Genomic DNA, 25,867 nt, shown 5'->3' with positions numbered 1-25,867 from the left:
TTACTCTGACAGACCCAAGACTTCTGCATCTCTAATCCATAAAGTGAGTGTAGCCATCTCACCATTATACTTCCAGGGTCCTTTAAGATTAACTAGCAGTCTTTCAATTCCAAAATTAAATGACTTGATCAGTGTAGTGCAAGTGCCTACCCCTGGTTCATTCAACAGTGGTAAGCGGGATGGTAAACATAATATATGCAGAAGTTTTGGAGGTCTGTCATTGTAAAAGGGGAGGGAATGGAGACACTGAAAATACCCTGACGTCAGAAGATGTCTTAGTATATGTTCCTTTTTAATTTTTTTGGTACTGGGGATTTAACCCAGGGGCGCTTAATCACTGAACCACATCCCCAGCCCTTTTTAACTTTTTATTTTGAGACAGGGTCTCGCTAAATTGCTTAGGGTTTCACTAAATTGCTCAGGCTGGCCTCGAACTCAGGATTCTCTTGCCTCAGCCTACCAAGTCACTGGGATTATAGTCAAGTGCCCCTATGCCTGGCTTAGTATATGTTCTTTAAGGGAAATGGATTGCTTTCTTTCTTCCTTCCTTCCTTTCTTTTGGTATAGAATGTAGGGAAGCCATGAAATATACAGCAGGGGCTGGACTTTTTTCTAATGTATATGAAGTCTTCACATTCTTAGTAGGGACCAAGTTTTTTGTTTCAGAGTCCTCAGTAAATTCTTCACTACACATAACTTCCTCCATCTTGCTACATTTGATATTTGAGATGAAGCACACATGTTTTAATGTTTTCCTGCAACTGGATTATACATTCAAGGTCATCACTTCAGCCTGTTCTCTGGAGTGTTTTCAACCTACCAAGCAAGGTTCCCAGATGCCATGCTGTCTTAAGCATGTCTGTTTCTCATGTTTTTCTTTTGTCTCACTCTGTCTTATCCCAAAAGCTTACACTCCTACCTTCTCATCTTGGAAGAACCTCTTCCACTCCCTTCTGCAGGCTAAGTTGGCATCCTTGCTTATACTCCCATAGCCACCTATATCATAATATCACCACAGGGGTACCACTGCACTCTGATCGACTCATTTATTTTCTGTTTTGCTTTTTTTATTGCAATTCACCCTGTAACATCATTGCCTATAAAGGGCCTGGCATCTAGTAGAACTTCAAGAAAAGAGCCAGGAGTAGTGGTGTATTACACACACCTGTAATCCCTGTGACTAGGGAGGCTGAGGCAGGAGGATTACAAGTTCCAGGCCAGCCTGGGCAACTTGGACCCTGTCTCAGAATGAAAAAATAAAAAGATCTGAGGATGTAGCTCCTTGGTAAAATGTCCTTTGTATTCAATCCATAGTACCTAATGGGGGAAAAAAAAAAAAAAGGATCAATGAATGAAACGAGTCTTGGTTCTGTAAAGTTTGATTGTATTTGTCAACTTTCCATTACTATAACAAATATGTAATATAACCAGCTTTTAAAGAAATAAGGTTTATTTTGGCTCATAGTTTTCCAGATTTTCATCAGTAATCAATTGGCCCAGTTGCTATGGGCCTGTGGGAACATGTAGAGGGGCAGAGCTACTGGCCTCATGGCTGGGAAATGAAAGAAAAGAGGAAAAGAACAGGGTTCCACAATCCCCTTCAAGGGCATCCCTCTAGTCACCTAAAGATCTCCCATTTAGCTCCGACATCCTAAAGGCTCCAGCACCTTCTAATAGCACCAGTTGGGAAGCAATCCTTTACCACATGGACCATTGGGGGAACATTCCAGATCCAAACCATAGCACTGACTTTATATTTTCTGGTCTTTCATCAGCAGCTGTAGTGTAAAAGTTGAGTATAGATTCTGATGTCAGACTTCTTAGGTCCATATGCCATCTCTGTTAGGTTTCTTAGCTTATGAGCTTACTTAACCTCTCTGGGTCCCAGTTTTCTTATCTGTAGATGATATAATGATGGCACTTGTTGTACCTAGAAAGTGCTCCAAAAATCTTAGTGATTATTATCAACCATCTATCACCAAGAAACTGTAGCACTAGGTATGTTTCATGAGCAATATATTCTGTAGAAATGCTTAGTTTTCTCAGCAACCATTCACCCTTAGAGATGGATGAGGTTGTTGCCTAGCAATGCTTCTATTATGTGTGGTAAGAGATAAGGAACCTGAATGTATCTGGGAATTGAGGAATGGGTTAAAACCTCCATCAGTGGATGTTTTCTAAGCAAGAGGGTGTGTTTATTGTATTTTATTGTGATTGTATCTGCTTTCTACAAATGTGTGAGCTTGTTGGAGATAAGTAAAGATTTGGTGGAATGATTGACATGTGGTTTCCTAAGGTCTTAAAGAGTTATGTTGGCAAGATTGGTGACCAAAAAAGCATCATTTTAAGAGCACAAGGCTTGACGGGATATTTTGTGTAGACACTGACAAATTATTCCTAAAATTTTTATGCAAAATGCAAAAGATCTAGAATAGCCAAAGCAGTTTTTTAAAAAGAGCAAAGTTAGAGGACTTTTCATTTTCTAATTTTAAAAATTACTATGAAGCTATAGTCAAGATGGCATAATACTGTCATAATAATAGACATAGAGATCAATGGAACAGAACTGAAAGTCCAAAAATAAATCTTTATATTTTTGTTCAATTGATTTTTGACAAAGATGCCAAGGCAATTCATTGGAGAAAGAATAGCATTTTTAACAATGATAGGACAATTGGATATCTTCATGATGAACTTAGACAGTCTTTTATCTCACACCATGCATAAAAATGAACTGAAAATGAATTATAGGCAAATATAGGTTCTAAAACAATAAAAGTTAGGAGAAAACTTTTGAGGCATCAGGTTAGATAAAGAGTTTTTAATTATAACAATAAAAACACAGTTCATCAAGGAAGAAATGAGTAAATTTGACATCAAAATTCAAAAATTTTACACTTAAAAACAGAAGAAAATGAGAAGACAAACAGCAGACTGGGAGAAAATATTTGCAAAACACATATCTGATGAATTATATCCAGAATATATAATCATATACCTCAATAATGAGCAGAGAAAACCCATTTAAAAATGTTCAAAATATTTGAATAAAAATTTCATCAACAAATTTGGATGGTTAGTAAGCATATGGAAATACAGTCAAAGTAGTCATCAGGCAAATGCAAATTAAAACCATAGTGAGATGTCATTATCACACCCACTAGAAAGGGTATACTAAAAATGACAGAAAACAAATATCATCAAAGATGTGGAGAAATGAGAACCTTTATACATGCTGGTGGAAATGCAAAATAGTGCAGCCACTTTGGCAAATAATTTGGCAGTTTCTTAAAAAGTTAAATATATATTTACAATATTATCCAGAAATTCCAATCCTAGCTATTTACCCGAAGAGAAATGAAAGCATATGTCCCCATAAAAACTTGGATGCAAATGTTCACCACAGCTTTTTGTTTTAATTCATTAAGTTATCAGAGAAGCCAGCTACAAGAGACCATATATTACGTAGTAGTATTTATATGAAATGGCCAGAAAAGGCAAATCTATCGAGACAGAAAGTAGATTAGTGGTTGCCTGGGGCAAGTTAAGGGGTAGTAAATGGAATGGATGGTGAATATACAGTATCTTATTAGGGTGATAGAAATGTTCTCAAAGTGCTTCATGGTTATGATTGTACAGCTTGGTAAATTTATGAAAAATTATTTGAATTGTCTGCTCGAAATAATTATATGAAATGTAAAATATACTTCAGTAAAGTGATGGTAGGTAAGAAGGAGGGAGGAGAGAGGGAGGGAGGAAGAGTGAGAGAAAGAAAGAAAAAAAGAAAACAGGGAGTTTTAGATCTGAAACCTGGCTTGCTACTTCCTGGTTGTGTGATCTCCGACAAGTCTAATTTCTCTTTGCCTCAGTTTCTTGTCAATTAATTTGAGGGAAATAAAAAGTTATGGACTACAAATCAACGATAAGAAGGTTGTGTTAATCCTTTAATATTGGACCATGGAAAGAGCTCAGTAGGCACAGCACATGATTCTCATTGGGGCAGGGGTGGAGCATTGGAGCTCCTTAGATAAAGGCTGTTTCTTCCTGGCAGGATCATTGATGGAGCCTTCACTCTACAGCCCATATATGTGGGAGCAACCTGATATTTCAACTCCAGTCCAGTAGCTATTTATATAGGTTACCAGTCAGGTCTTGCCAGAGCCAAGGACAGGAGATTTGCAGGTGCAGGGGAGGGACACCTCACCTTGTCTATGAGGCTTTGAAGAGGAAGCGATATTTCTGTGAGACTTGAAAATCTCCAGAGGCTACCCAGGGGAAGGGGGAAGAGGGTTCACCAAGGCAGGGGTATAGCTTAAGAAACCTGAGAGGCAACAGGGAACTTGCTAAGTTCAATGAAGTTGTGCTACTGAGAGCAGAGGGACAAGAAAAAAGGCTTAGGGTTCCATGGAGGGGCCTTAGGTGCTATGAGAAGGGTTTATTTATAAGGAGGACAATGAGGAGCCAATGCTTAATTCTAAGCAGATCTCAGATCTCTCAATCACATGGTCTAATGGCATCTGTGTGCCACACCTTGAGAGAATCTGCTCTGTTAATGAGGAGCAAATAAATGTCCCCTAGATGGTTGTGGCTTGGGGTTTGCATTCACTCTACTCAAGTGCAAGTGCTCCTCCAGAGACCACATCCATGCTAGTGCCCGGCTGAGAACAGTTTCACAGCTCCCACAAGGAGAATAAAAGTCATGAAGTGGTGGCTGGGAGCCTGTCTGCAGTGCCAGACTTCAGAAAAGCAGAGGACTTTTAAATGTTTCATAAACTTCACTGTGGGTGCCTGCTCTGGCTGAGAGCCCATTAATAAGCCTGGGTGGCGGAGGGGCAGGTGTCGTGCTGGTTACTATAGCATTACCTGGGGAAGGATCACTCGGAGAGAGCCACAGGCAAGCTGGAGAGAAGCAGGAGGGGCCGGAGCCCAACCACAGATGCTGCTGCCCGTCTGGGGACCCCTTGTAGGCTGGAGCCCACGTTAGCTTCTCCAGCTGCAGCCAGGGAGGGAGAGAGGCTGCGCTCAGTTTGAGTGGCTGCCTGAGACAGCGGCCACAGGCTGCTGCTGAGCTTGTAGCTTTTGCAAGGGGCTGAATTCCCAGCTAGAAACCCCTGGGCCTCCTTTTTTTTTTTTTTTTTTTTTTTTTTTTTAATTGTGGAGGGAGAGGAGAGGGTTGTCTCTGCTCGGAGAATCTGGGTTGGGTTTCATCTTCTTTTTGATTTTAAGTAGTTCCCTCTATGAGAACTGACTTCCAGGTGTTCATCAAGTGAAACAGTGCTCCGTATGCTAGAAATGAGAAAGAATGACAGTTTCTGAGACTGACTATTATTAACGGCTCATAGGTGCCCCCGCAATTCAAAATGCCTTTTAAAGTATTTGATACCTTCAAAGAAAAAATTTTGAAACCTGGAAAGGAAGGAGTGAAGAATGCTGTGGGAGATTCGCTGGGGATTTTACAAAGGTAAAGTTTGAATGTAAACTTTAGGTTTATTTCTGAGTAGCATCACAGTGCCAACTTTGTATCATGTTTATAAACCACATTTTAATGAGGAGGAGATGGGTCAGATTTGATGGCTTCTGGACCCCTCTTCTAGAATCAATATTCTGTGCCAGAAAGGGAGTGTGGGAGATTCATGAAAAGTATTGGGTTGAATTAGGAAATATCAAGACAAGTATTGTTTATCCAGCAGGATTAGCACTTACTGGTAATGGTAATGTTACATATGGTATGTTTGGCATTGAATTAGGGAGACAATATTCGTGTTAATTCAGTGGTAATAACAATTGTAAATTATGCTTTGAGCTGAAATACATTGTTTTCCACTTTGGTTTTCACTATACATGAAAATTAAATATTTATAATTTTGTTAGCTTATTATAGAAAATATGTAAAGTGGTTCCTGATTGTATAGTTTTCAAAGAGAAAGACAGTTACACAGTAGTTTGAAGAAGGTCACTTAAAAGATTTAATATTCATTAAAGCAGAAGATCTTACATGTAGCAGTGGGAAATGTTCAGTACTATCATATAACTGAATGAGATTTTAGTCCATACCCAAAGTAAATATTTTTAAAGGAAAATATATTATTATTGGCAGGAGCATTTTCCATAAGTGGGTGAATTGATGTGACATTTTAATTTGTTAAATTTTATAGATGTAGTAAATGTCATCTCAGGTTTTATAGATGAATTAATCAGTAGTCCTTATGTGTAAAGTAGAATGACTCCTTCATCTTTTTGATATAAGTATATGTGAGAAGTACCCTTTATAAGCTTTTTATGTGTTTGAGTAATTATTTCTAATCCTGGTGAAGGAAAATGTCACTGGGCATTTCCTTTTAACTTTTCTATGTTCTCTCTTAAATTTAAAAACTTTTACATTTAAAGGATTATTTCTCAGCAACCTATTTCTGAGATTGTATGTTTTGTGTTTTATAACATACATGCTCCTGTTGGAGTTAAATATTTTACTGTATCACTCTTGATGAGCTTTGGTAAGAAGAGAATGACATTGGGTTCATTAGACTTTAGTAATTAAAAACAAAAAGACTTTGATCAGCTACGCAGAATTATCACATAGAGGTGAAAACCTCGCTCAGTGACTGCACCACAAACCAATCAAATATAGAAGATGATTATAATAACATTTTTTAAAAGAGTGCTTTATCCTTCTGTTGAACACTCCCCAGGTAACATCTTATTGTGTGGCTTTCACTTGATTAGAAATGCAAAAAGAAGGCACAATGGCTTAATTGGCTTATTCAAACAATGACAAAGGAATCTGGCAGAGTCAGGAATAAAAACCATGATTTGCCAAACAAACCCCCAAAACAAAAAAATTTAGTAATTTTCTTTTGAAACTGCAGTTTAATTGTTTTTTTGAAGTTTAATTGCTTTTTCAAATAGGAGATTTACCTAAGCACTGGTTTTACTATGTTTGTTTAGATAATACACACCAAGATCTCTGTTTACCAAATAGATTTGCTTAGGGATATAACAAAATTAGTAATTTCCAAGTTGTGTGACCTCAGCCCAAAATCGAGCTATGTGTCTAGGCTCTTTGAGCAGTTTCCTCTGAATTGCATCACAGGACAATAAAAGAAGTGACTAGCAAAATGCTTGAGGCAGAGAAGGCACTGAACACTAAATGAAGGCTAGATATTGTCGTTGCTGTAGTAATTATGGAATGACTTTAGAGAAAAACAAAGCTGAACCAGAATCTTTTCTTTCAGTAATCTCTAGGTAGAAATTATCAGCTGAGGAAGGAAAATTAGACATTACTTGACTGACCATCCAAGTTGATCCTCAGTTCTAGTGGTATTTTAGCAGAACACCACAATTCGCTGTACCCTGCATTTGGTGTGAATTTTAAGTCTTTAAGATAATTACATGCAAAGTGCCCTGCCAAGTGGGATTTTCCACTTTACCTCTTTGATTTTCACATAAGATCAGTTGACAGAATCCAATGTTCAAAACAAACAAATCACCACCACCACCACCACCACCAACAACAACAACATCAGCAACAACAACAACAACAAAAACCCAAAAAGAACTGTTTCCTGATTTGTATGGGGTGATTACAGTCAGGCATTGTTAGCTTTCCTGGAGAAAAGTCATTGATAAGAAGCAGTTGAACAAGGAATCAGCTAAAGGCCCAGTAATAGTTCAGAAGTATAGGATAATATTCCAAAGTGTAGTATTAGAATACATAGATGACACAGAAGGCATTGAACCTGGAAATGAATGCCCATAAATGGACTTGCAGATTTGTTCAACTTCAATGACAATATGGATAAATTTTGATTGCTTATGTGTGAAAAATAATAATGGCAAAAACATAGCATAATACAGACACTGTAATCCATTTAATTCTGTTAAAAACCCACGAACACAGGACTATTATAATTTTATAGATGAGGAAACCAAGATACAGAGAGGTTAAGTAACTTGTGCAAGGTCACGGGGCTTGTAAACCGCAGAGCTGGGTTTCAAACCAGATGTTCTATGCCCATATTTTTGTTTTTAGTTTATTTTTCATTGACAAATAATAATTGCATATATTTATGGAATAGAGTGATAATTTGATACAATGTTAAATGATGAAATCAGGACAATTAGCATTTCCATCTCCTTAAACATTTTTAATGTCTTTGTATTAGAGTCTTTGAATTCCTCTCCTCTAGCTCTTAAAAAAACATACATATATATATGTGTATATATATATATATATATATATATATATATATATATATTTGTTGTTGTTGTTGTAGATGGACACAATACCTTCATTTTATTTATTTATTTTTGTATGGTGCTGAGGATCAAACCCAGTGCCTCACACGTGCCAGGCAAGTGCTCTACCACTGAGCCATAACCCCAGCCCTCTCGCCTCTAATTCTTTATAAATATGTACTAAGTTGTTGTAAACTGTGACCCCCTACTGTGCTGTAGAATACTAGAATTGATTCCTCCTATCTAATGTATTTTGGTACTGGTTATCCAACTCTATTTCCCCTTTCCCTTCCCTTCCTAGCTTCTAGTGACTATTGTTCTCCCCTGTACTTCTGTGAAATCAATTTCAAGCTTCTGCATATGAGTGACATCATGTGGCATTCGTCTTTTGGTGCCTGGTTCGTTTATTTATAATGTCTTCCAGTTCCATCCACATTGCTGCAAATATCTATGCCTGTATTCTTCATTTCCATCATACTACCTCTCTAATCAAGTGTCTTTCCTCTTTCCATTTTGAGATTAAATTACTTGTTTAGGTTCAGGGAGTTACTTGGACTGCATTATAGCAGCCACTGCTAAACCTGGTGGGCTTTTCTTCTAATTGAAGAAACATTACCATTGAAGCCTTTCCTCAAGGAAGGCCAAGATGGAGTCTGATCTCTTTAAAGTATGATGGTCTTCCCTTTAAAGAGATGGAGCTAGTCCTCACATTGTGTTGGCCCTCCGCATTCAGCAGTTGTGTGTTAAAACCTCCCCATGGTTTCCCACTTCACTCTGACTTAAAGCCAGTGTCCTTTTATCTGGTCTGTAGGACTTTGAGAAGTCTCTGACTTCATCTCTGACAGTCTTTTCCTGCTTCACTCCACTTTGTACTCATTTTTCCTCACTCTTATTGAAACTCCCCACACCCGTGTCTGACTGGGAACCTGTGTATAGCCTTCATCTCTGACACCATGGTTACTTCATTGCTGAGTCTGCTGCTGTCGCCACTGGGTGGCTAAGGACAGAATTGGCTAACCTCAGCTGGCCAAGTCAGCCTGTCCATGTGTTGTGTAGTATCTCTTTCAAGTGGACACTGTGTGGCCTATGTTGCTGTGCAACCTAAAGATCTCACACTTTATGTCCATTCTTACTGGTTGATCCACGTGTTTCTTCCCCAGAACTCCTTCTCAGTCTTCCAATATTACCCTTTATAGACTCTGTCGTGCCAGCTAAGCCATCACCACTGCCTACGAATCCACACCTATAATTATCTTGTAATGTTTCCCTTTCCATACAAAATAGATGGTCAGGTGACTGCTCAAAACTCTACCTGTTGGAAAGATGTCCCTTTATGGCTTTCTTTAAAGGCTACCCCTGAGTGGGGTTTTCATGCAGCAGCAGTCCATTTTAACTGGTTCTGACTTACCAAACTGACCATCTGTGAACACACTCAGTTTTTTTTTCTTTTCACTTCGTCATTTGGTCAAAGGTGTGAACTGATGGAGAGTCATTGGTACAGAGTCATTGGTGCAAGAGTTAAAGGTCACCTGGGAGTCTATATCCTCTGACGTAGGCTTTGTGATGCTCTATTGCCCTGCTTGTGTTTGACCCCAGATGTACCACTTCCATTTTGTAATGTGCATTATGACTTGGTAGGTTTGACGGTACCTAGCTCATGATAGGTAGTTTTGGCAACATGATCTTTTGATAGTCTATGGTCAGATGCTCCAACTTTACCAGGGTTCAGTAACATGCCAGGAGTTATGTTTTGTATGTTGGGTATTGCTCTACTATAGATGGCATGGCCTTGTTCCAGAATTTATGCAATGTTTCTTCTATTAGGTTTTACCAGAAACCTCAAGTGGTGTTTTTTCCTATACAGATTCCTGTATACCAGAAGTATGCTAGATAGCATGGCCCTAGTGGCAAGATTGCTCTTACTTCAGCCTGGACATGCTGAGGAACACTTTCTTTTTTTTTGGGTACCGGGGATTGAACTCAGGGACACGTGACCACTGAGCCACATCCCAGCCCTATTTTGTATTTTATTTAGAGACAGGGTCTCACTGAGTTGCTTAGTACCTTGCTATTATTGAGACTGACTTTGAACTTGTGATCCTCCTGCCTCAGCCTCCCGAGCTGCTGGGATTATAGGCTTGTGCCACTGTGCCCAGCCAGGAACACTTTCTTGCTTTTGGATCTCATTAATAAAAACTAGCAGCCTTTAATGTCATGGAACAAATGGGTTACAATATTATTTCTAAATGTTGGAAATAATTAGTTATTTCTAAATTTACTGCTTCCCAAACTCAAGTATACCAAGTATCATGCTTCCATCTTAGTGGTGGAAAGTACAAAGTGCAGTGACTTTTCCTTTACTTTATTTCTTAAAAATTTTTATATATATATATTTTTAGTTATAGACGGACATAATACCTTTATTTTTATGTGGTGCTGAGGATTGAACCCAGTGCCTCACACATGCTAGGCAAGGGTTCTACCTCTGGGCCACAACCCTAAACCCAACTTTTCCTTTACTTTGGAGGAAATGACCCAAACCATTAGGCTTCCCTCTGGAACTTGTTTTTTTACTGAGACATCAAGAGACTTGTTACTTTTTGCTTATGAGGTCTAAACAACATGTTGGTCACCATAGATCAGTGTGATGTTCTGTAAAAGGTCCAGAAGATCTCTCTGACTATAATAGAGAACAATACCATGAATATATATAAGCATTATTCATAATAATGCTGGTATAAACTTCTGATTCTCTTTTATAATGAATATGAAAAGAATGCACTACACGAGATCTAGAGAGGCAAGCTATATACCAAAGTTTGTGGTAGTCCACTATCATCCGCCATGATAAATTTTTTTTTGTAGGAGACAGACTGGTGAATTAAATGGAAATATAATGAGGACTACCACTTCTTGCAACCTTTAAGCTTCTAAAACTTAAGCTAATCTCTGTCATTCTGTCTAATGTGACCCTGTTTTTGATTTATCATCTCACCCAGGGATGGCAGTTTCAAGGATTTCCCTTTGGCTTTTTGTACTACAACAGCTCTTATTAAGTTAAGGAACCAATATAAGGTTCCCCCCCCCACACAAATGCTAAGTGCCTCCATTCTAATTATGTATGTGTAAATTATACCTGGGGAAATGACCCCTGGGTAGGTCCTTGGACTAAGTGAACACGCTTTGATATAGACTTGGGCCAGGCCCATTTATTGCTTAACCCTTATGAACCCCATTCTAACAAGAGGGACATGATGGTGCTGTGGACCCCGGATTACCAACATCAACTTACCCCTTTACCCAACAGTCTTAAAAAAAAAATCAAGGTATTCCTTTTTATCCACTATATGTTTTCCAATGGCTATAGATTTCTTTGGGGAAAGGGCTGAGAGAACCCTTCTACATGCCCTTCTGTGGATTACAGTTTTCCTTTGTCATGGAGACCCAGTTTCTTCAATCAATGAATTCTGGTCTAGAACCTCAGCAAGACAGTGTGACTTTCCATTGGTATAACCAACCTTAGCCTATATCTCCTACTTCAATTCTTGAAACTTTTCTCATTATATATAAGCAACATCCTTGTTGGCTGCTCATTTATTTTGTCCTAAGAGCATCATGTCATCTGTGAGATTCCACTGGATCAGGATCCCAATTGTCACTGCACATCTGCTGCCCTTGCCTAGGATAGTGAAGTGCCTCTACTGGCCTCTTGTGTTCCAGGATCCTATCAACTCAGTTGCCACTAGTTTTACCATGAAACCCATCTTGCGGAAGACAGCAGCCTCTGATCTACCCAGTGTGGCTGGTGCCCCATCACCGCAACATTCCTTATTATCTTAGTAAAGGGAGTATCAAGCCGAGTAGATCATGACCTGATTTCATTGTGTCCCCACTTCAGGTGTTCACTTAAAGGGGGAAGTCACTGACAGTCAAATCTACTTTGAGATGTGGTCATCTCATTTATGGAGCCACAGGAAACCCTCAAGTTATTTTTTAAATAATGTTATAGCGGCTATAGCCTGTATTTCTGAGCAAAATGCAATAATGACTAGAAATCAGTATGCAATTGCATTTCAAAAAGTAATCAGATTCTCTTGATGTGTATTTTGTTTATGCTTTTAGGAGCCACATTAGCAAGTTACTAGATCCATTTTTCTAGCCTTTTCCAGGATGTTAAATTTTGTGTCATGGGACAATCAATGCTTCCAGATTAGTTTCCCAGGGATGCTGTAACAAGGTGCCGCAAACTTAAAACATGAGAAATTTATTTTCTCACAATTCTGGAGGTTCAAAGTCCAAAATCAAGGTATTTACAGGGAAATGCTCTCTCTGAAGGAGATATCATCCTTGCCTCTTCCTACTTTCTGAGATTGCTGGTAATCCTTGACATTTCTTGACTTGTAGATGTGTCAATCAAATCCCCATCTTTTTTTTTTTTAATAAAAAAGAACAAATAAAAAGTTTTTTTATTTGTTCTTTTTTAGTTATACATGACAGTAGGATATAATATGTACTTCTGTGAAGTGTCTGTTCAGTTCCTTTGTCCATTGACTTATTGGGTTATTTTTTTGTGTGTGTTTGTGTTTAGTTTTTTGAATTCTTTATATATCCTGGAGATTAATGCACTATCTGAGGTGCAAGTGCGAAGATTTTTTCCCATTCTGTAGGCACTCTCTTCATGTTCTTGCAAATCCCTGTTTTTATTGTTACATGGACTTCTCTCCTATGTCTCTGTGTCTGTGCTGAAATTCCTCTCTTCTTACAGGGACACCAGTCATTCTAATCTAGTGCAACCTCATTTTAATAAGATTATATCCACAAAGATTACATTTCCAAATAAGGTCCAAGTCACAGATATTATGGGTTAGGATCTCAACATATCTTTTTGGAGGACATGATTTAATCTGCTTCTTCATATTAACAAACTATCCTGCTATGGTTTTGAATGTGTCCCTTAAATCTTCAGGTGTTAAAATATAATCCTCATTGTGAGGTATTAAGAGGGTATAAATTTAATCTGACTATGGTATTTAGTCTTTCAGAGGTGTTCAGTATAAATAAAGTCCTTAGTGTGGAGCCAGGTGGCTTTATAAGAAGAGGGAGAGAGACCAGACAGAGAATGATCAGGTGGCTTTATAAGAAGAGGGAGAGAGACCAGACAGAGAGATATACAGACATGAATGCACATTCCCTGTGTCTTGCAATGTGATGTCTTGGACTTTGCCAGTAGAAGACCATCATCTGATGTGACCCCTTGACCTTGGACCTCCAGAACCAGAAGCTTAACTAAACCTCTTTCTTTATAGCTCAGACATTTTGTGGTATCATGTTATTGGCAATAGAAAACAGACTAAGACATTTCCCTTATCCAACTGTACTACTTCACCTCTCCCAAATCCAGTACATTCAGAATTCAGTCCCAGGCATACGTTCCAGCTTCTAAAATGTCAGTCACATCCTCCTCTGATCCATGGTAATTGGTCTGATGGCTAGAAGGGAAGGTGGAAAATAGATCCTGAAGAGCTCCAGAAGCTATGAATAGTCCACCTTCTCCTCCAGTGACCTGCTCACAGTCCTCATTGCCAGCCAGCTAGTGAGCATCAAACTGAGATCTCATTTTGGAGTCTGTTTCCAAGGACTCCTCACCTAAGGGTTTAGTGCAAGAATCAAGATCCAGGATCTCTGAGCTTTTAAACCCTCATCCTTTCTTCTAGCCTGGGGGAGGACACACACACCCACACACACACACCCACACACATGTATGCGTATACATAGATTAAACCCAGGACCTTGTTCATGCTAAGTACATGCTCTATTACTAAGTTACACCCCAGTCCTAACTTTCTGTTTTTAAGTCTTGCTCAAACTCACCATCCTTCTGCTTCAGCTTCCTAAGTAGCTGGGATTATAGACATTGATCAAGTGCCTTTTTTTTTGAGATGGTGTCTCCCTGTGTTGCCTAGGCTGATCTCAAACTCCTAGCCTCCAGTGATCCTCCTGCCTCAGTCACCTGAGTAGCTGGAACTATAGATGTGTGTCACCATGACTGTCTCTATTTTCTTGACTAAAGTTTATTTTTGGCTTCTCCCAACTTTTCCCAGATATTTTTATAATAACCAAATTCTGAAGTACTTCTTAAAGCTTAGTGCAATGGCCATAGGTTCAATACAGAAGGAGTGAAGCACGTCCTATTGTATTTTGACATAGATATATTTTATATATTAACAAACAGAAATAGTCTTCACCTCTACAAAGAAGTATGTTATATTGAAGTTGTCAATTGTAATCAACACAGCCCACTTTAGCTAAAGTGGTATGCAGTTTAGGAGAGCTTGTTAGGAAACACTCAAGACTCCCTGGGAGGACCAGTCTGGATGCTCTACTTCCAGGAAAAAAAAAAAAGCAGAAAGCATATTATATATCATCCCACTGGATTGTTCTGGGTAAAATTCAGCTGCCTCCACTGGCAGCTCTTAAGTACTGATTATACTTATGATTTATTTCAGAAATTCAGCCACAGCAGTCATGGAGTTGCTTCTACTATTGCATTTACCGCCATTTGCATTGCCATTTCTCCTGTGCACTGCATCCTCTTGTTCCTTCTTTCCACATCTGAAACTCACACAAGCATTTCTGATTTATAGAGTCCACCTCTTTTTTTTTTTTTTGCACTGGGGACTGAACCCAGAGGTGCTTAACAACTGAACCACATCCCTATCCCTTTTTAATTTAAGGACTAAGTTCTTAAGTTCTAAGTTGCTGAAGCTGACTTTGAACTCACAATCCTCCTGCCTTAGTCTCCCAAACTGCTGGGATTATAAGTGTTCACCACCATGCCTGGCCAGAGTTCACCTCTTAATTCTGCACTTCAATTCAAGAAATCTAGGAAAAGTAATTTTATCTCTGTTGTTCAGGCAAGATTTCATATCTCAAGATGAAGTTAAAACATTGGAGAGGGGCTTGGGATATGGCTCAAGTGGTAGCGTGCTCACCTGGCATGCGTGAGGCACTGGATTTGATCCTCAGCACCACATAAAAATAAAATAAAGATATTGTGTTCACCTAAAAAACTAAAAGATAAACATTAAAAAAAAACATTGGAGAGCTACAAATGATGGTTGTCTACTACATAGTTTTGCTCTTCATCTAATTTGGTAGAAATTAGTTTTAAATATAAGTTAAAAAGCTTAGTTGTTTTATTATATAATATTTTATTTTTTAAAAATTTATTTTTATAGAATACATTTTCTCATTAGCAATTCCCACAGTAGAAAAATAATTTATCGGGTTGGGGATGTGGCTCAAGCGGTAGCGCGCTCGCCTGGCATGCGTGCGGCCCGGGTTCGATCCTCAGCACCACATACAAAACGAAGATGTTGTATCCGCCGATAACTAAAAAATAAATATTAAAAAATTAAAAAAAAAAAAAAGAAAAATAATTTATCATTTATAGTTTTATATTTGTAGACAGATTAATTAATTAGGACAAGTAAAACACATCTCTACTCATGAATTAATAGCCTTTCCCTTTGTCCATTATTCCTCAAGACAAACACAGAAGCATGATCCTATATTGATTATAATAAAGGTGAATTGTCTTTAAGAGATTCAAAATTAAAAGGGGGAAAGTTCATATGTAAAGTTTGGTTATACTGGGAGTCTTGTAAGCTAGGAGACACCCCTTTGACGCACCAGAATGCAGAATTCAGTCTCATAGTTTCTTGGATATTCATTTCCTCTCAAACCTTCTGCTCAACAATTAGATTCCAGAATAACCATGTGATTAGGAGAAGGTTTGTCCCCCAGTGGACTTATCTCATATTTCCTACTTATTGTGTGCTGAATGGCATGATGGAGCAGAGGTGAAGAGGCACACAGTTCTGAAGGTTGGCACTTCCACAGCATAGCAGCAGCTTTGCAGATTCCCATATCATGACTGTCGAAAGCCCAGCAAAGGTTAAAGTGCCAAAAGACCTGCCTTGACAGCTTTCTGCAATGCATCCCCATGAACATAGTAATAACAACTTGTCCAAGGCTCCTGTGACTCTGGAGAGTGAGGGTTGCAGCCAGAGTAGTCCATTGCAGAGCAAGGATTCAAATATGCAGCTGGAAGCTGGCCCAGGAGCAGAACACAGGCAACCTTCTTGCTAGTCCAGTGGAGAGATGCAGCCTTGGAACCAGAATGGTGGCTTGAAGACAGGTGGATGTGCTGTGTTCCATACTGCCCTAGGGTGTGGGTTGGTCCTGGAGAAACGCTGAAACATGAGTAGGTCTGGCCCCTCAGGTCTGGATGAATAGAGCTGGACCTCTTTGAGCCACTGCAGAGACACTTGGTCTCCAAGAGAACTGCCATCTTGCTCTTGAGCAAAACTTAGTTTTAACTATAAGAAAAACAACAGTGCAAGTACAATATGAAATGGGAATTCAGTTCAGTGTAGGGGTGACTAGAGGGAGTGGTGAGGACTGTGGTAAATGGGAATGCCAATTATACCATGAGAGTGTGGATCTAATAATTCCAGGTCTTCACATTTTTCAGAAGAAGGTAAAAATTCCAGGTTAAACACCACACACACACACACACACACACACACACACACAGCCCTCCTGAATTTTCAACTGGCAATTTAATCCAAATTAAAAAAAAGCCCTTACTCATACATCATATAATATAAACAAAACATGTCTGTGGGCCAGATGTGGCTATAGAGCTGTCGGTTTGTCACCTATGAATTTTGGAAATAAAAAACACAAACCAAGAGACTAAGTCTTTTTCTCTGCTGTCCATCTTATCCTTCCCTGCTGAGGCAAGGAGCACCAACTCTTTTTACATGAGGGGACAGGAAAGATTACCAGGAGGAAAACAAGACCAGCATAGGCTAATGCTCCAAAATCTGCAAAACTGCACTGGGTGTGAGGCTGGACCTTAATGTAATAGGATTGGTGCCCTTATGAGAGGAGGAAATTTGGATTACAAGAGACACTGAAGATGCATGTGCATAGAAGAAAGGCCATCTGAGTGGGAAGGCGGCCATTTGCAAGCCAAGGTTGGGGGCCTGTTTTAGTCAGCTTCTGTTTTGCTGTGACCAAAATATCTGACAAGAGCAACTTAGAAGAGGGAAAGTTTATTTGGGGCTAGCAAGTTCAGAGTCTCAGTCCATTGAGGTGAGGAAGAGCATCATGGTGGAAGGGCCCAGTGGAGGAAAACTCCTCACCTTATGGTGGGGTCAGGAAGCAGGGGGTGGGGGAACCTAAACTTAAATATAGTATATAATATACAATAAAAAGTAATGATAAGAATAATAAAGTTATATTATAAAATAATAAGATTAATATTATATATGTGAATACACACACACACACACACACTCTCTAGTTTATGATTTCCAATCCATTTTAACTCACCTGTGCCAATTTCATTGAAGTAATCACAGAATGAAAACTTGGAACTTAATGGGTTAAGCTTCCCAGACTGTAGTATTTTTGTTATGGCAAACAGTATTCTAATTTGCCTTCTGAAAGGGTCACAGTTACTTCAAAGTTGTTTTTCACATGATCACTGAGTTGCTATGTTTTTGGAGAAAGGAAGAAAATTGAAAGATGAAATTGAAGACATTGAATAGCTTCTCCATTCTAGGTACTCTGAGGTTTTCTGGTTTTGTTTAGAACTGTCAAGTTTTTTTTTTTTTAATGTATAAGTATCTCCCTTGATTATCAAAACAGTCTTAAGAAGATTTATCTATATCGTATAGCTCAGAATCCCATAACACATATAATACATAAATAAGTGAAAGAATTTTAAAAACTCACAGAATTATCTGCAAGTTCTGCTCACTTTGTGCTCCAAATGTGGACCTTATTAATTGCAAAACAAAACCTCCTCCACAATTGGTGGAAATGTTTGGATTATAAGTAAATAGTTCTATAAATGCTCAAATGTAAATGATAAATATTGTATTTATCGTATGGATGACAGATTGTGAGATTCAGAAAGGCCAAGTTACTTGACCAAAGTCACACAACTAGTATGTAAGTGGCAGAGCTGACAATCACATCCAGGTTATCTGATTGCCTAAAGCTTATTAGCATATGTAAAACAATCAGACTCATGGTAACAGAGGCTTGCTGGACAGGAGAACAGTGGGCATGTACTGCCCTAGTACGTGAAGGACCAGCAACCCACAATCTGCAGTTTTCTATACTTGGAAAAATAATGATGGATGTCACCCTGGAAAGAATGAAGATTCTCAGATCTAAAAGTGTGAGGGCAGGCACAGTCAGAGAAAACCAAATGGGGTAAATAGCTATTAGGGATAATTAAAGTCCTCCACTTTCTTAAGAAAGGAGTTTTTTTTTTGTTTTGTTTTATTCTTAGGTAACTTTCTTTCCCCTCCCCAATTCTTTCTGTAAAGTTTGTTTCTGGGCAGAGATGAATAGACCCTTACCCCGTCTCTTTAAGTGCTCAAGTCAGGAGTGACATCTGGAATCAACCCACATTTCCATTCAGTCAAAGGAAGATTCCTTGTGTCCAGGTACTGTGCTGAACACTGGGAATGAAGATGGGTGGGAGATGGCTCCTGCCTCAGCAGGCTCATGACCCACTGGGTGGGGGAGCTCTTCATTAAAGTCTATGTATGCGAATCATCAGATCTGCTCCCTACCTACTATGCTGATGAAAACCAAACTCTCCAACTTACATGGTAAGTACTCTAACCAAGGAATGTATAATACCCAGAGGTGGCTGGGGATGCAGGACAGTGGTCAAGCCAGTGTTCAAGAGTCCCTGGGCTCCATCTCTAGCTCCACAAAAACAATGAATGAAACAACCCAAAGGAAACACCAGGGGTGGTACAGATTATAATATTTGTTAATGCCCACTCACTTTTCATGGTAATATTTTACTCTTTGTAGTACAGTATCATTCAATCTTAAGAACAACTCTTAAGATAAATATTGTATTTATTGTATGGATAACAAATTGTGAGATTCAGAAAGGCCAAGTTACTTGACCAAAGTCACACAACTGGTATGTAAGTGGCAGAGTTGACAGTTACATCCAGGTTACTGATTGCCTAAAGTCCCGTTTCATCACACAATGTGAAGTTATTCTCAATCTTCTTCTCTGAGCTTGCCTATAAAATAAATGTTCCACGGTTATTATTATTATTATTACTATTATTATTATTCTGATGGTTGAACCAAGGGCCTTGCATATGCCAGAAAAGCACTCTACCACTCTGAGCTACACCCCAAACCCTCCTACAATTTTAGGGTTTTAAAAACAAATCCAATCTACTTGGAGGGCCCTGCCTGGTGGAAATTAAATTTTGGTCAATTTTGGAGCTTCCCTTCCTGCTGCACCCAGGAGGTCCCTCTCATTGTTGATTGGCATGTCTCCTGATCTCATAGTCCTTTGAAGTGTTGGCTTGGCTGTCACTTTGGAGATTCCTGTGCTTTTCTCACCATTCTCTCCCCCTCCCCCAGCTCCAGTTCCCATACTGTTGTGTTATCCCTCTGGAAAGTCTCAGGACATCTAAGATGGTGCCATGTTGAGAGATGCTTGTGTTAGTTCAAGTCCTCTAGGAAGTGGACAGGAAAACAGATACACAAGGGGTTTATTGAGGGGAAAATGGGGAAGGAGCTGGAGGAGGCTGGGACAGCATCCAGACTGCATGCTATCTGTGCAGGAAACAGGAAAGGAGGAAAGTAGAAGCATTTCAGACTAGACAACTAGATGTTTTGGCAAGGTCAATGGAGAATCCTGGAGCCAGTCACCTGTCAGAAGAGTCCTGCCTCTTCCAGGAAAGGACCTGCCTTATGTCCCTGTTGGGCTCAATCCTTGTCAGAAAGCAGCCTGTGAAAAGTGTGGCCGTGTGCCAAAGCCAAAGCCATAGTGGAATCAGAGCACAGCAGCTGGGGCTGTCTTCAGTTAAACTCCTCAGAGCCCCAGAGTGCCTGAAAATATCAGTCTTCATTCTTCTTCATCTAAAGCATCTTCATGCTTATAGAGATGCTGAGCTTCTGACTGCTAACAATTATATTAAGAGCAATAATCCTAGAATTTACCATTTATGAATGTAAAGTTCTTTCATGTGATGCATTTACATGCATCAGTCAGTAAATAGCCCTATGAGATAGCCAGTCTGATTAGCCCATTTTAGAGATGAGGACTATTATGGCTGAATTGTCCCCATCCCCTGCTGCCACTTCCCCAATTCGTATGTTGAAATTCTAATCCAGTACTTCAGAATATGATTGTGTTTGGAGATAGGACCTTTAAAGAGATCATTCAGTTAAAATGAGGTCATGAAGGGAGGCCATCATCCATGTGACTGGGTACTTGTAAGAAGAGGAAATTTGAATACAGGGACATACAGAGGAAAGATGTTGTAAATAGGTATAGGGAGAAATGGCCATCTCCACGCCAAGGAGAATGGCCTCAGGTTTTTCTTGTTACAATTTTTCTTTTTGCTTAGTACACCTCCCTCACCCCCTCTAATTCTGGCTTTTCTTCTCTGTCCATTGTTTTCTAATGTAGAAAAATTGATGGGACCAATGAGGAAGAAGATAACATTGAACTGAATGAAGAAGGCAGGCCTGTGCAGGCATCCAGGCCACGCCCTCCGCTCTGTGACTGCCATTGCTGTGGCATCCCTAAGCGTTACATCATCGCCATCATGAGTGGGCTGGGATTCTGCATCTCCTTTGGGATTCGGTGTAATCTTGGAGTTGCCATTGTAGAAATGGTCAACAACAGCACTGTATATGTGGATGGAAAACCAGAAATACAGGTCAGTATCTATATCTCACAGGACATTTTTTTTTTGCTCATAGCTGTGCAAATGAAAGTAAGCACTGTTACTCATTCATTGATATGGCAAAAGTGTAGCATGACTACCATGCACTGGACACTGTGTGGTGATGGGGAAAATCTGGTGAGCCTCAGCTGGGCCCTTATCCTTACAGAGACAGACAGTAAGTGATGATAGTTTGGGATTCTAGGGGCTAAGTTCAGCAAACACAGGATCCTTGAGCTCATCTAGCTCAGACTTTGATATCATGAAAGAATTCCCAGAGAAAAGTGATGGTTGGACCAGACAGAGAGTTTTGGTGGGGTGGAAGAAAAAGGAATATCATAAGGGAGAAAGAAACAGTTGGAAACAGAGCAGACAGGCTATGATTTAGGAACTGAGACCTGAGCATTTCAATTTTCTGTGCCATGATTCCCTTTGGCAACCTGGTAATAGCTTACGAATATTTTGTCAAAGATAATGTGTTAAATTCTTAACATCAAATGCAAAGGATGAGCTGGGGATGTGACTCAATGGTAGAATTCTTGCCTGCCATGCCTGAGCCCTGGGTTCGATCCACAGCATGCTCATGTGCACACACACACACACAAAGTGCGAAGGATTAAAAAGGAAGTCAATTATGTTAAAATATACATATCAAAATATTAAAAAATCAAATTGGTGATACAGAGACGTGTGGGCTCCTTTATTAACTTATCAGATGAAAAAAATCTAGCAATGGTTCTACAATTGCTGCAATTTTAAGTTTGAAGTATAAACAATAGTTTGGGATAGTGGCAACAATCAGTATGAACATACTAGTTTATGACTTATAGTAACAGAGTCACTACAGAAAAAATACTATAGACGGTTTTCTGCACTCAATTGCAGAAAAGCCTAAATTTTAGTTAGCAGTTAGTGAAAATTAAGATGCCAACTTTTCCCCATCCAAGTTCACAGATCTATACGATTCCATCCACAGGATGAGAATTCTCAATAAGAAGGCAGAGCACTAAGAGATGGAGATAGCAAAGTCAATAGGGATCAGTTCATACAAGGCCTGATAATGAGGTAGAGAGTCATGGATGGGCTAAAGGGGAGAGGCAACCAAACCCATGCTCCAGGATGATCATTGCCCAGCGGAAGGAGGCTGGGTACAAGTGAGACAAGAGTGGAGGCTGGGGAGCAGTTCAGAGGCTGTTGTAGTCATAAGCAAGCATACTATGGTGTGATTTAATAAAATTGTTTTATGATTCATTGGAAACATAAAATCTGGTTTATTAAGAAGGTTATGGGAGAAAAATACCAAATTAAAATATATGGCCACCAGCATCCAATAAATATATATTTCATTGAACAGAATACATACCCTGAAATGGAGATGTGTTTGCAGAGAGGCATCTAATAGTTCTCTGGTCCCCACCTGTATTTGGAGAAACGTTTAGATTAGAGTTTCCCAGACTGGGAATTCATTGTTTTGCTGGCTGTGCTTTGAAGAAGGTGTTGCCTGTACTGTTTTGTGTCCTATGCAACTGTGCAGGATGGGGACATGAGATGCAGTCTTTCTTGGACTGACTTGATGGCAGAATACTCTTTCATGTGATATCTATTAGCATCATCTGGAACAGTCTCCTGCCAAGTGCTGGCTTGGGAAAATTTGATGTCAGTCCATTAAAAACAGGTCTTCAGTTGGCTTGCAGTCTTTTTTTTTTTTTTTTTTTTAAACTAAGAGATTATTCTGCCAGAGGAAAACAGCACCATGGAGATTCTTGTAGTTTCTTTTTGATGCCACAGCTGAATCTGTCCTAAAAAGATATCCTGCCTTTTGGGGGGGGATGGTGCCAGGGTTGGGATAGAGGTGGAGGAGCATATCATGAATTTTTAAAATAAAGAATGATGTATATTAGTGAGGTTTCAGATGGGTATCACATGCATTCTTTCAGCCTTTTGTGAGCAAGGCCAGCTAATTAAAACTTATCTGCTGAGACCCAGATCAAAATGAGATTGTTTTGCATTTGTTTGTTGCCTGAAAAGACAGGCCGAGGTCAATAGAATCTGCTTTGAGGCATATAGAAAAGACGTTTTGATAAACCCAAGGAACAATGCTAGTGTGTGCTCTCTAGTTTCTAAGGTTTTGCCTTCTGGAGTCTTAGAGGAACTGATTAAGATCTAAAATGTGCTTTACATGACTTTCTCTGGCCTCAAGAGTGGGAGTTCAGTAGCATTTCAGAAGCTCTAGTGTAACTCCTATTTGTATCAGGCAATTTCTCTCTGGTCCAAATAGAACAAAGCTTAGATATCTGCTGAGTATGTCCAACCGAATGACAAAGTGCTCTGGCTGGTATTTTTGTTTGTCTGTTTGTTTTATTTTATGGGGTGAAAAACTAGATATTTTGCACTAAGAAATGTTGCAATCCTCATTTGAGAGAGAGAGAGAGAGAGAGGGTGGGGGAATGGGGGTGGGGAGAGGTAGTATGAATACATTGGTCTTCCAAATAATTATGTGGCATGTGTTCTATTAGTGGCATAAAGGGTGATTTTTTAGCTCATATGTGGATAATAATTTTTTAGTTTAATAATTATGTGTTAGGATTGGAGGTGCAACTCAGTGGTTAGTGCTTAGTGTGCTCAAGTGTGCTCAAGGCCCTAGGTTCAATCCCCAGTAACCCCCCCCCCCACCAAAAAAAAATGTTAAAACACGTGGAGTACTAAGAATAGTATCTGGCATATGGTAAGCAAAAAAATGACTGAAGGTTGAGAAACCTTGTGATTATTTTGCAATACCTTCAGGAAAGTCCAAAGTCCTTCCCATCGATCACAAGTCTTATAAGGTTAAGAGGATGGGCTTTGGAATTGGCCAGACCTTTTTAAATTGATTGCTATTATTAGTTCTGGGGTCTTGAGCAAGTTGCCCTTGTGTCCTGGTCAGGGATTGCTGGCTGAAAAGAACACAAGTACAGGGAGACCAGGTCAGGTTCAAAAGGGGGTTATTGAAGGGCTGAGGGGGAATCTCATGAAAGAGAAGTGCAGGAAGCAGGTTGGTTATGGCTGTTTGTGTGGTCTATGTCATGTTCAGGAGGGGCCCAGCCTGAAGAGGGGCTGATATACTCCATCCAGGGGAGAGAAAAGCAGATTAGCTGAGTCTCGGCTATGGTTTAGCTCTCTCTATTCTGACCTCCCCATCAGCCATGCTGGTCAGCAGGTGAGAAGTCCCTGGAGGAGAGGCAGAATCCTCTTAGGAGGAGACAGGAACTAGTATTTCTAGCAATTTTTTGCTAACCCTCGTCCACCTTATTGTGAGATGGAAATAAAAGGACTCCTTTGAAGATCAAATGAGATAATTTAATATTTAACTCATTGGATCTTAAATACCTGTATCAGTCTCCCTATAACAAATTTCCGTAAACCTGATAGCTTAAAACAGCAGAAATTTATCCTCTTATAGTTTGTGGAGACCAGAAGTCTGGAATCAAAGTGTCGACAGGGCCTCACTTCCTCTGATGTCTCTAGCAGGGACTCCTTCCTTGACTCTTCCAGCTTCTGGTGGCTCCAAGAATTCCTTGGTTTGTGACTTTCACTCCATTCTCTCCCTCCATCTTCACATGGCCTTTTCCTCTCTCTGTGTCTTCTCTTCAGATTCAAATCTCCCTCTGCCTTTCCCTTATAAGGATACTTGTCATTGGACTTAGGGCTCAGCTAGATAATCCAGAATATTTTATTTTAAGGTCTTTGACTTTCCACATCTGTGAAGACGAGTTTTCTGAATAAGGTAGCATTGACATCTACCAGGGCTTTCATGTGGATATCTTTTGGGGACCATTTTTCAGCCTACCACAGTACTTGACAAAGTGCTTGGATTATTATAGTAATGGTTCATACAATTTATACTTTAAAATATTCCATTGTGATAAGAATGCTTACCGTGAGAGCTACTCTCTTAATAAATTGTAAGTGTCCATTATTGTTGCTTGTAAGTACGGTATTGTACAGCAGCTCTCTAGAGCCTTTTTTATCTTGCTTGACTGAAACTTTCTGCCCACTGGTTAGTAACTTCCCATTTCTCTCCAACCCCTGACAACCACCATCACACTTTGATTCAGTGAATTTGACTCTTTCAGATGCTTCATGTGAATGGAATAAAATGGTATTCTTCTGTGACTGTCGTATTTCCTGTAGTACATCCAAGTTGTTGGGCATTATTGAATTTCCTTCTTTTTTAAAAGCTGAATTGGGCTGGGGATGTGGCTCAAGCGGTAGCGCGCTCACCTGGCATGCGTGCGGCCTGGGTTGGATCCTCAGCACCACATACAAACAAAGATGTTGTGTCCGCCGAAAACTGAAAAATAAACATTAAAAAATTCTCTCTCTCTTGCTCTCTTTAAAAACAAAAAGCTGAATTGTATTTTATTAAATGTATACACCACATTTTCTTTATTCATCTCTCATCAGTCACTCATGTCATTTCCATATCTTGGCTATTGTGAATATTGCTTCAGTGGAGATGAGAGTGCAGATATCTTTGGGGTCCAGATTTTAATTTTCTTGGGTAAATACCTGTGGGAGGCCATCCTCCCACGTGATTTGAGTTACCTCCCTGGCTGGGTGAGAGGCACTTAGTCACAGCTGTGTCAGAGCTTTCTCACCCAGCCAGGGAGGTAACTCAAATCACATGTGAGGATGGCCTCCCACAAATACCCAGAAGCACAATTGCTGTATCATATTTTTAGTTCTATTTTTAATTTTTGAGGAGACTCCATATTGTTTTCTATAGTGGTCACACTATCCTATATTCCCACAGGCAGTAAGTGTTCCAGTTTCTCCACATCCTTACTAGTGCATGTCAT

The 25,867-nt window shown here is 39.5% G+C and overlaps 1 protein-coding gene and 1 pseudogene across 1 annotated transcript in view; one reads left to right on the top strand and one right to left on the bottom strand.

Moving 5' to 3' along the window:
- The first annotated feature begins 4,159 nt into the window (after positions 1-4,159).
- Slc17a8 (solute carrier family 17 member 8) overlaps positions 4,160-25,867 on the top strand; it is a 48,678-nt gene continuing 26,970 nt past the window's right edge. The window contains exons 1-2 of the mRNA XM_048803263.1: positions 4,160-5,461; positions 20,771-21,023. Coding sequence (XP_048659220.1) covers positions 5,361-5,461; positions 20,771-21,023 — 354 coding nt within the window. The 5' untranslated portion in view covers positions 4,160-5,360. The remainder of the gene's footprint in view (positions 5,462-20,770; positions 21,024-25,867) is intronic.
- Positions 15,988-16,749, bottom strand: LOC107139683 (annotated as a pseudogene).

The sequence above is a fragment of the Marmota marmota genome, unplaced genomic scaffold (genome assembly GCF_001458135.2).
Source record: "Marmota marmota marmota unplaced genomic scaffold, marMar, whole genome shotgun sequence".
Classification (NCBI taxonomy): Eukaryota; Metazoa; Chordata; class Mammalia; order Rodentia; family Sciuridae; genus Marmota; species Marmota marmota.
Note: the sequence above shows the minus strand (reverse complement) of the source record. Positions and strands in the feature narration are given on the sequence as shown.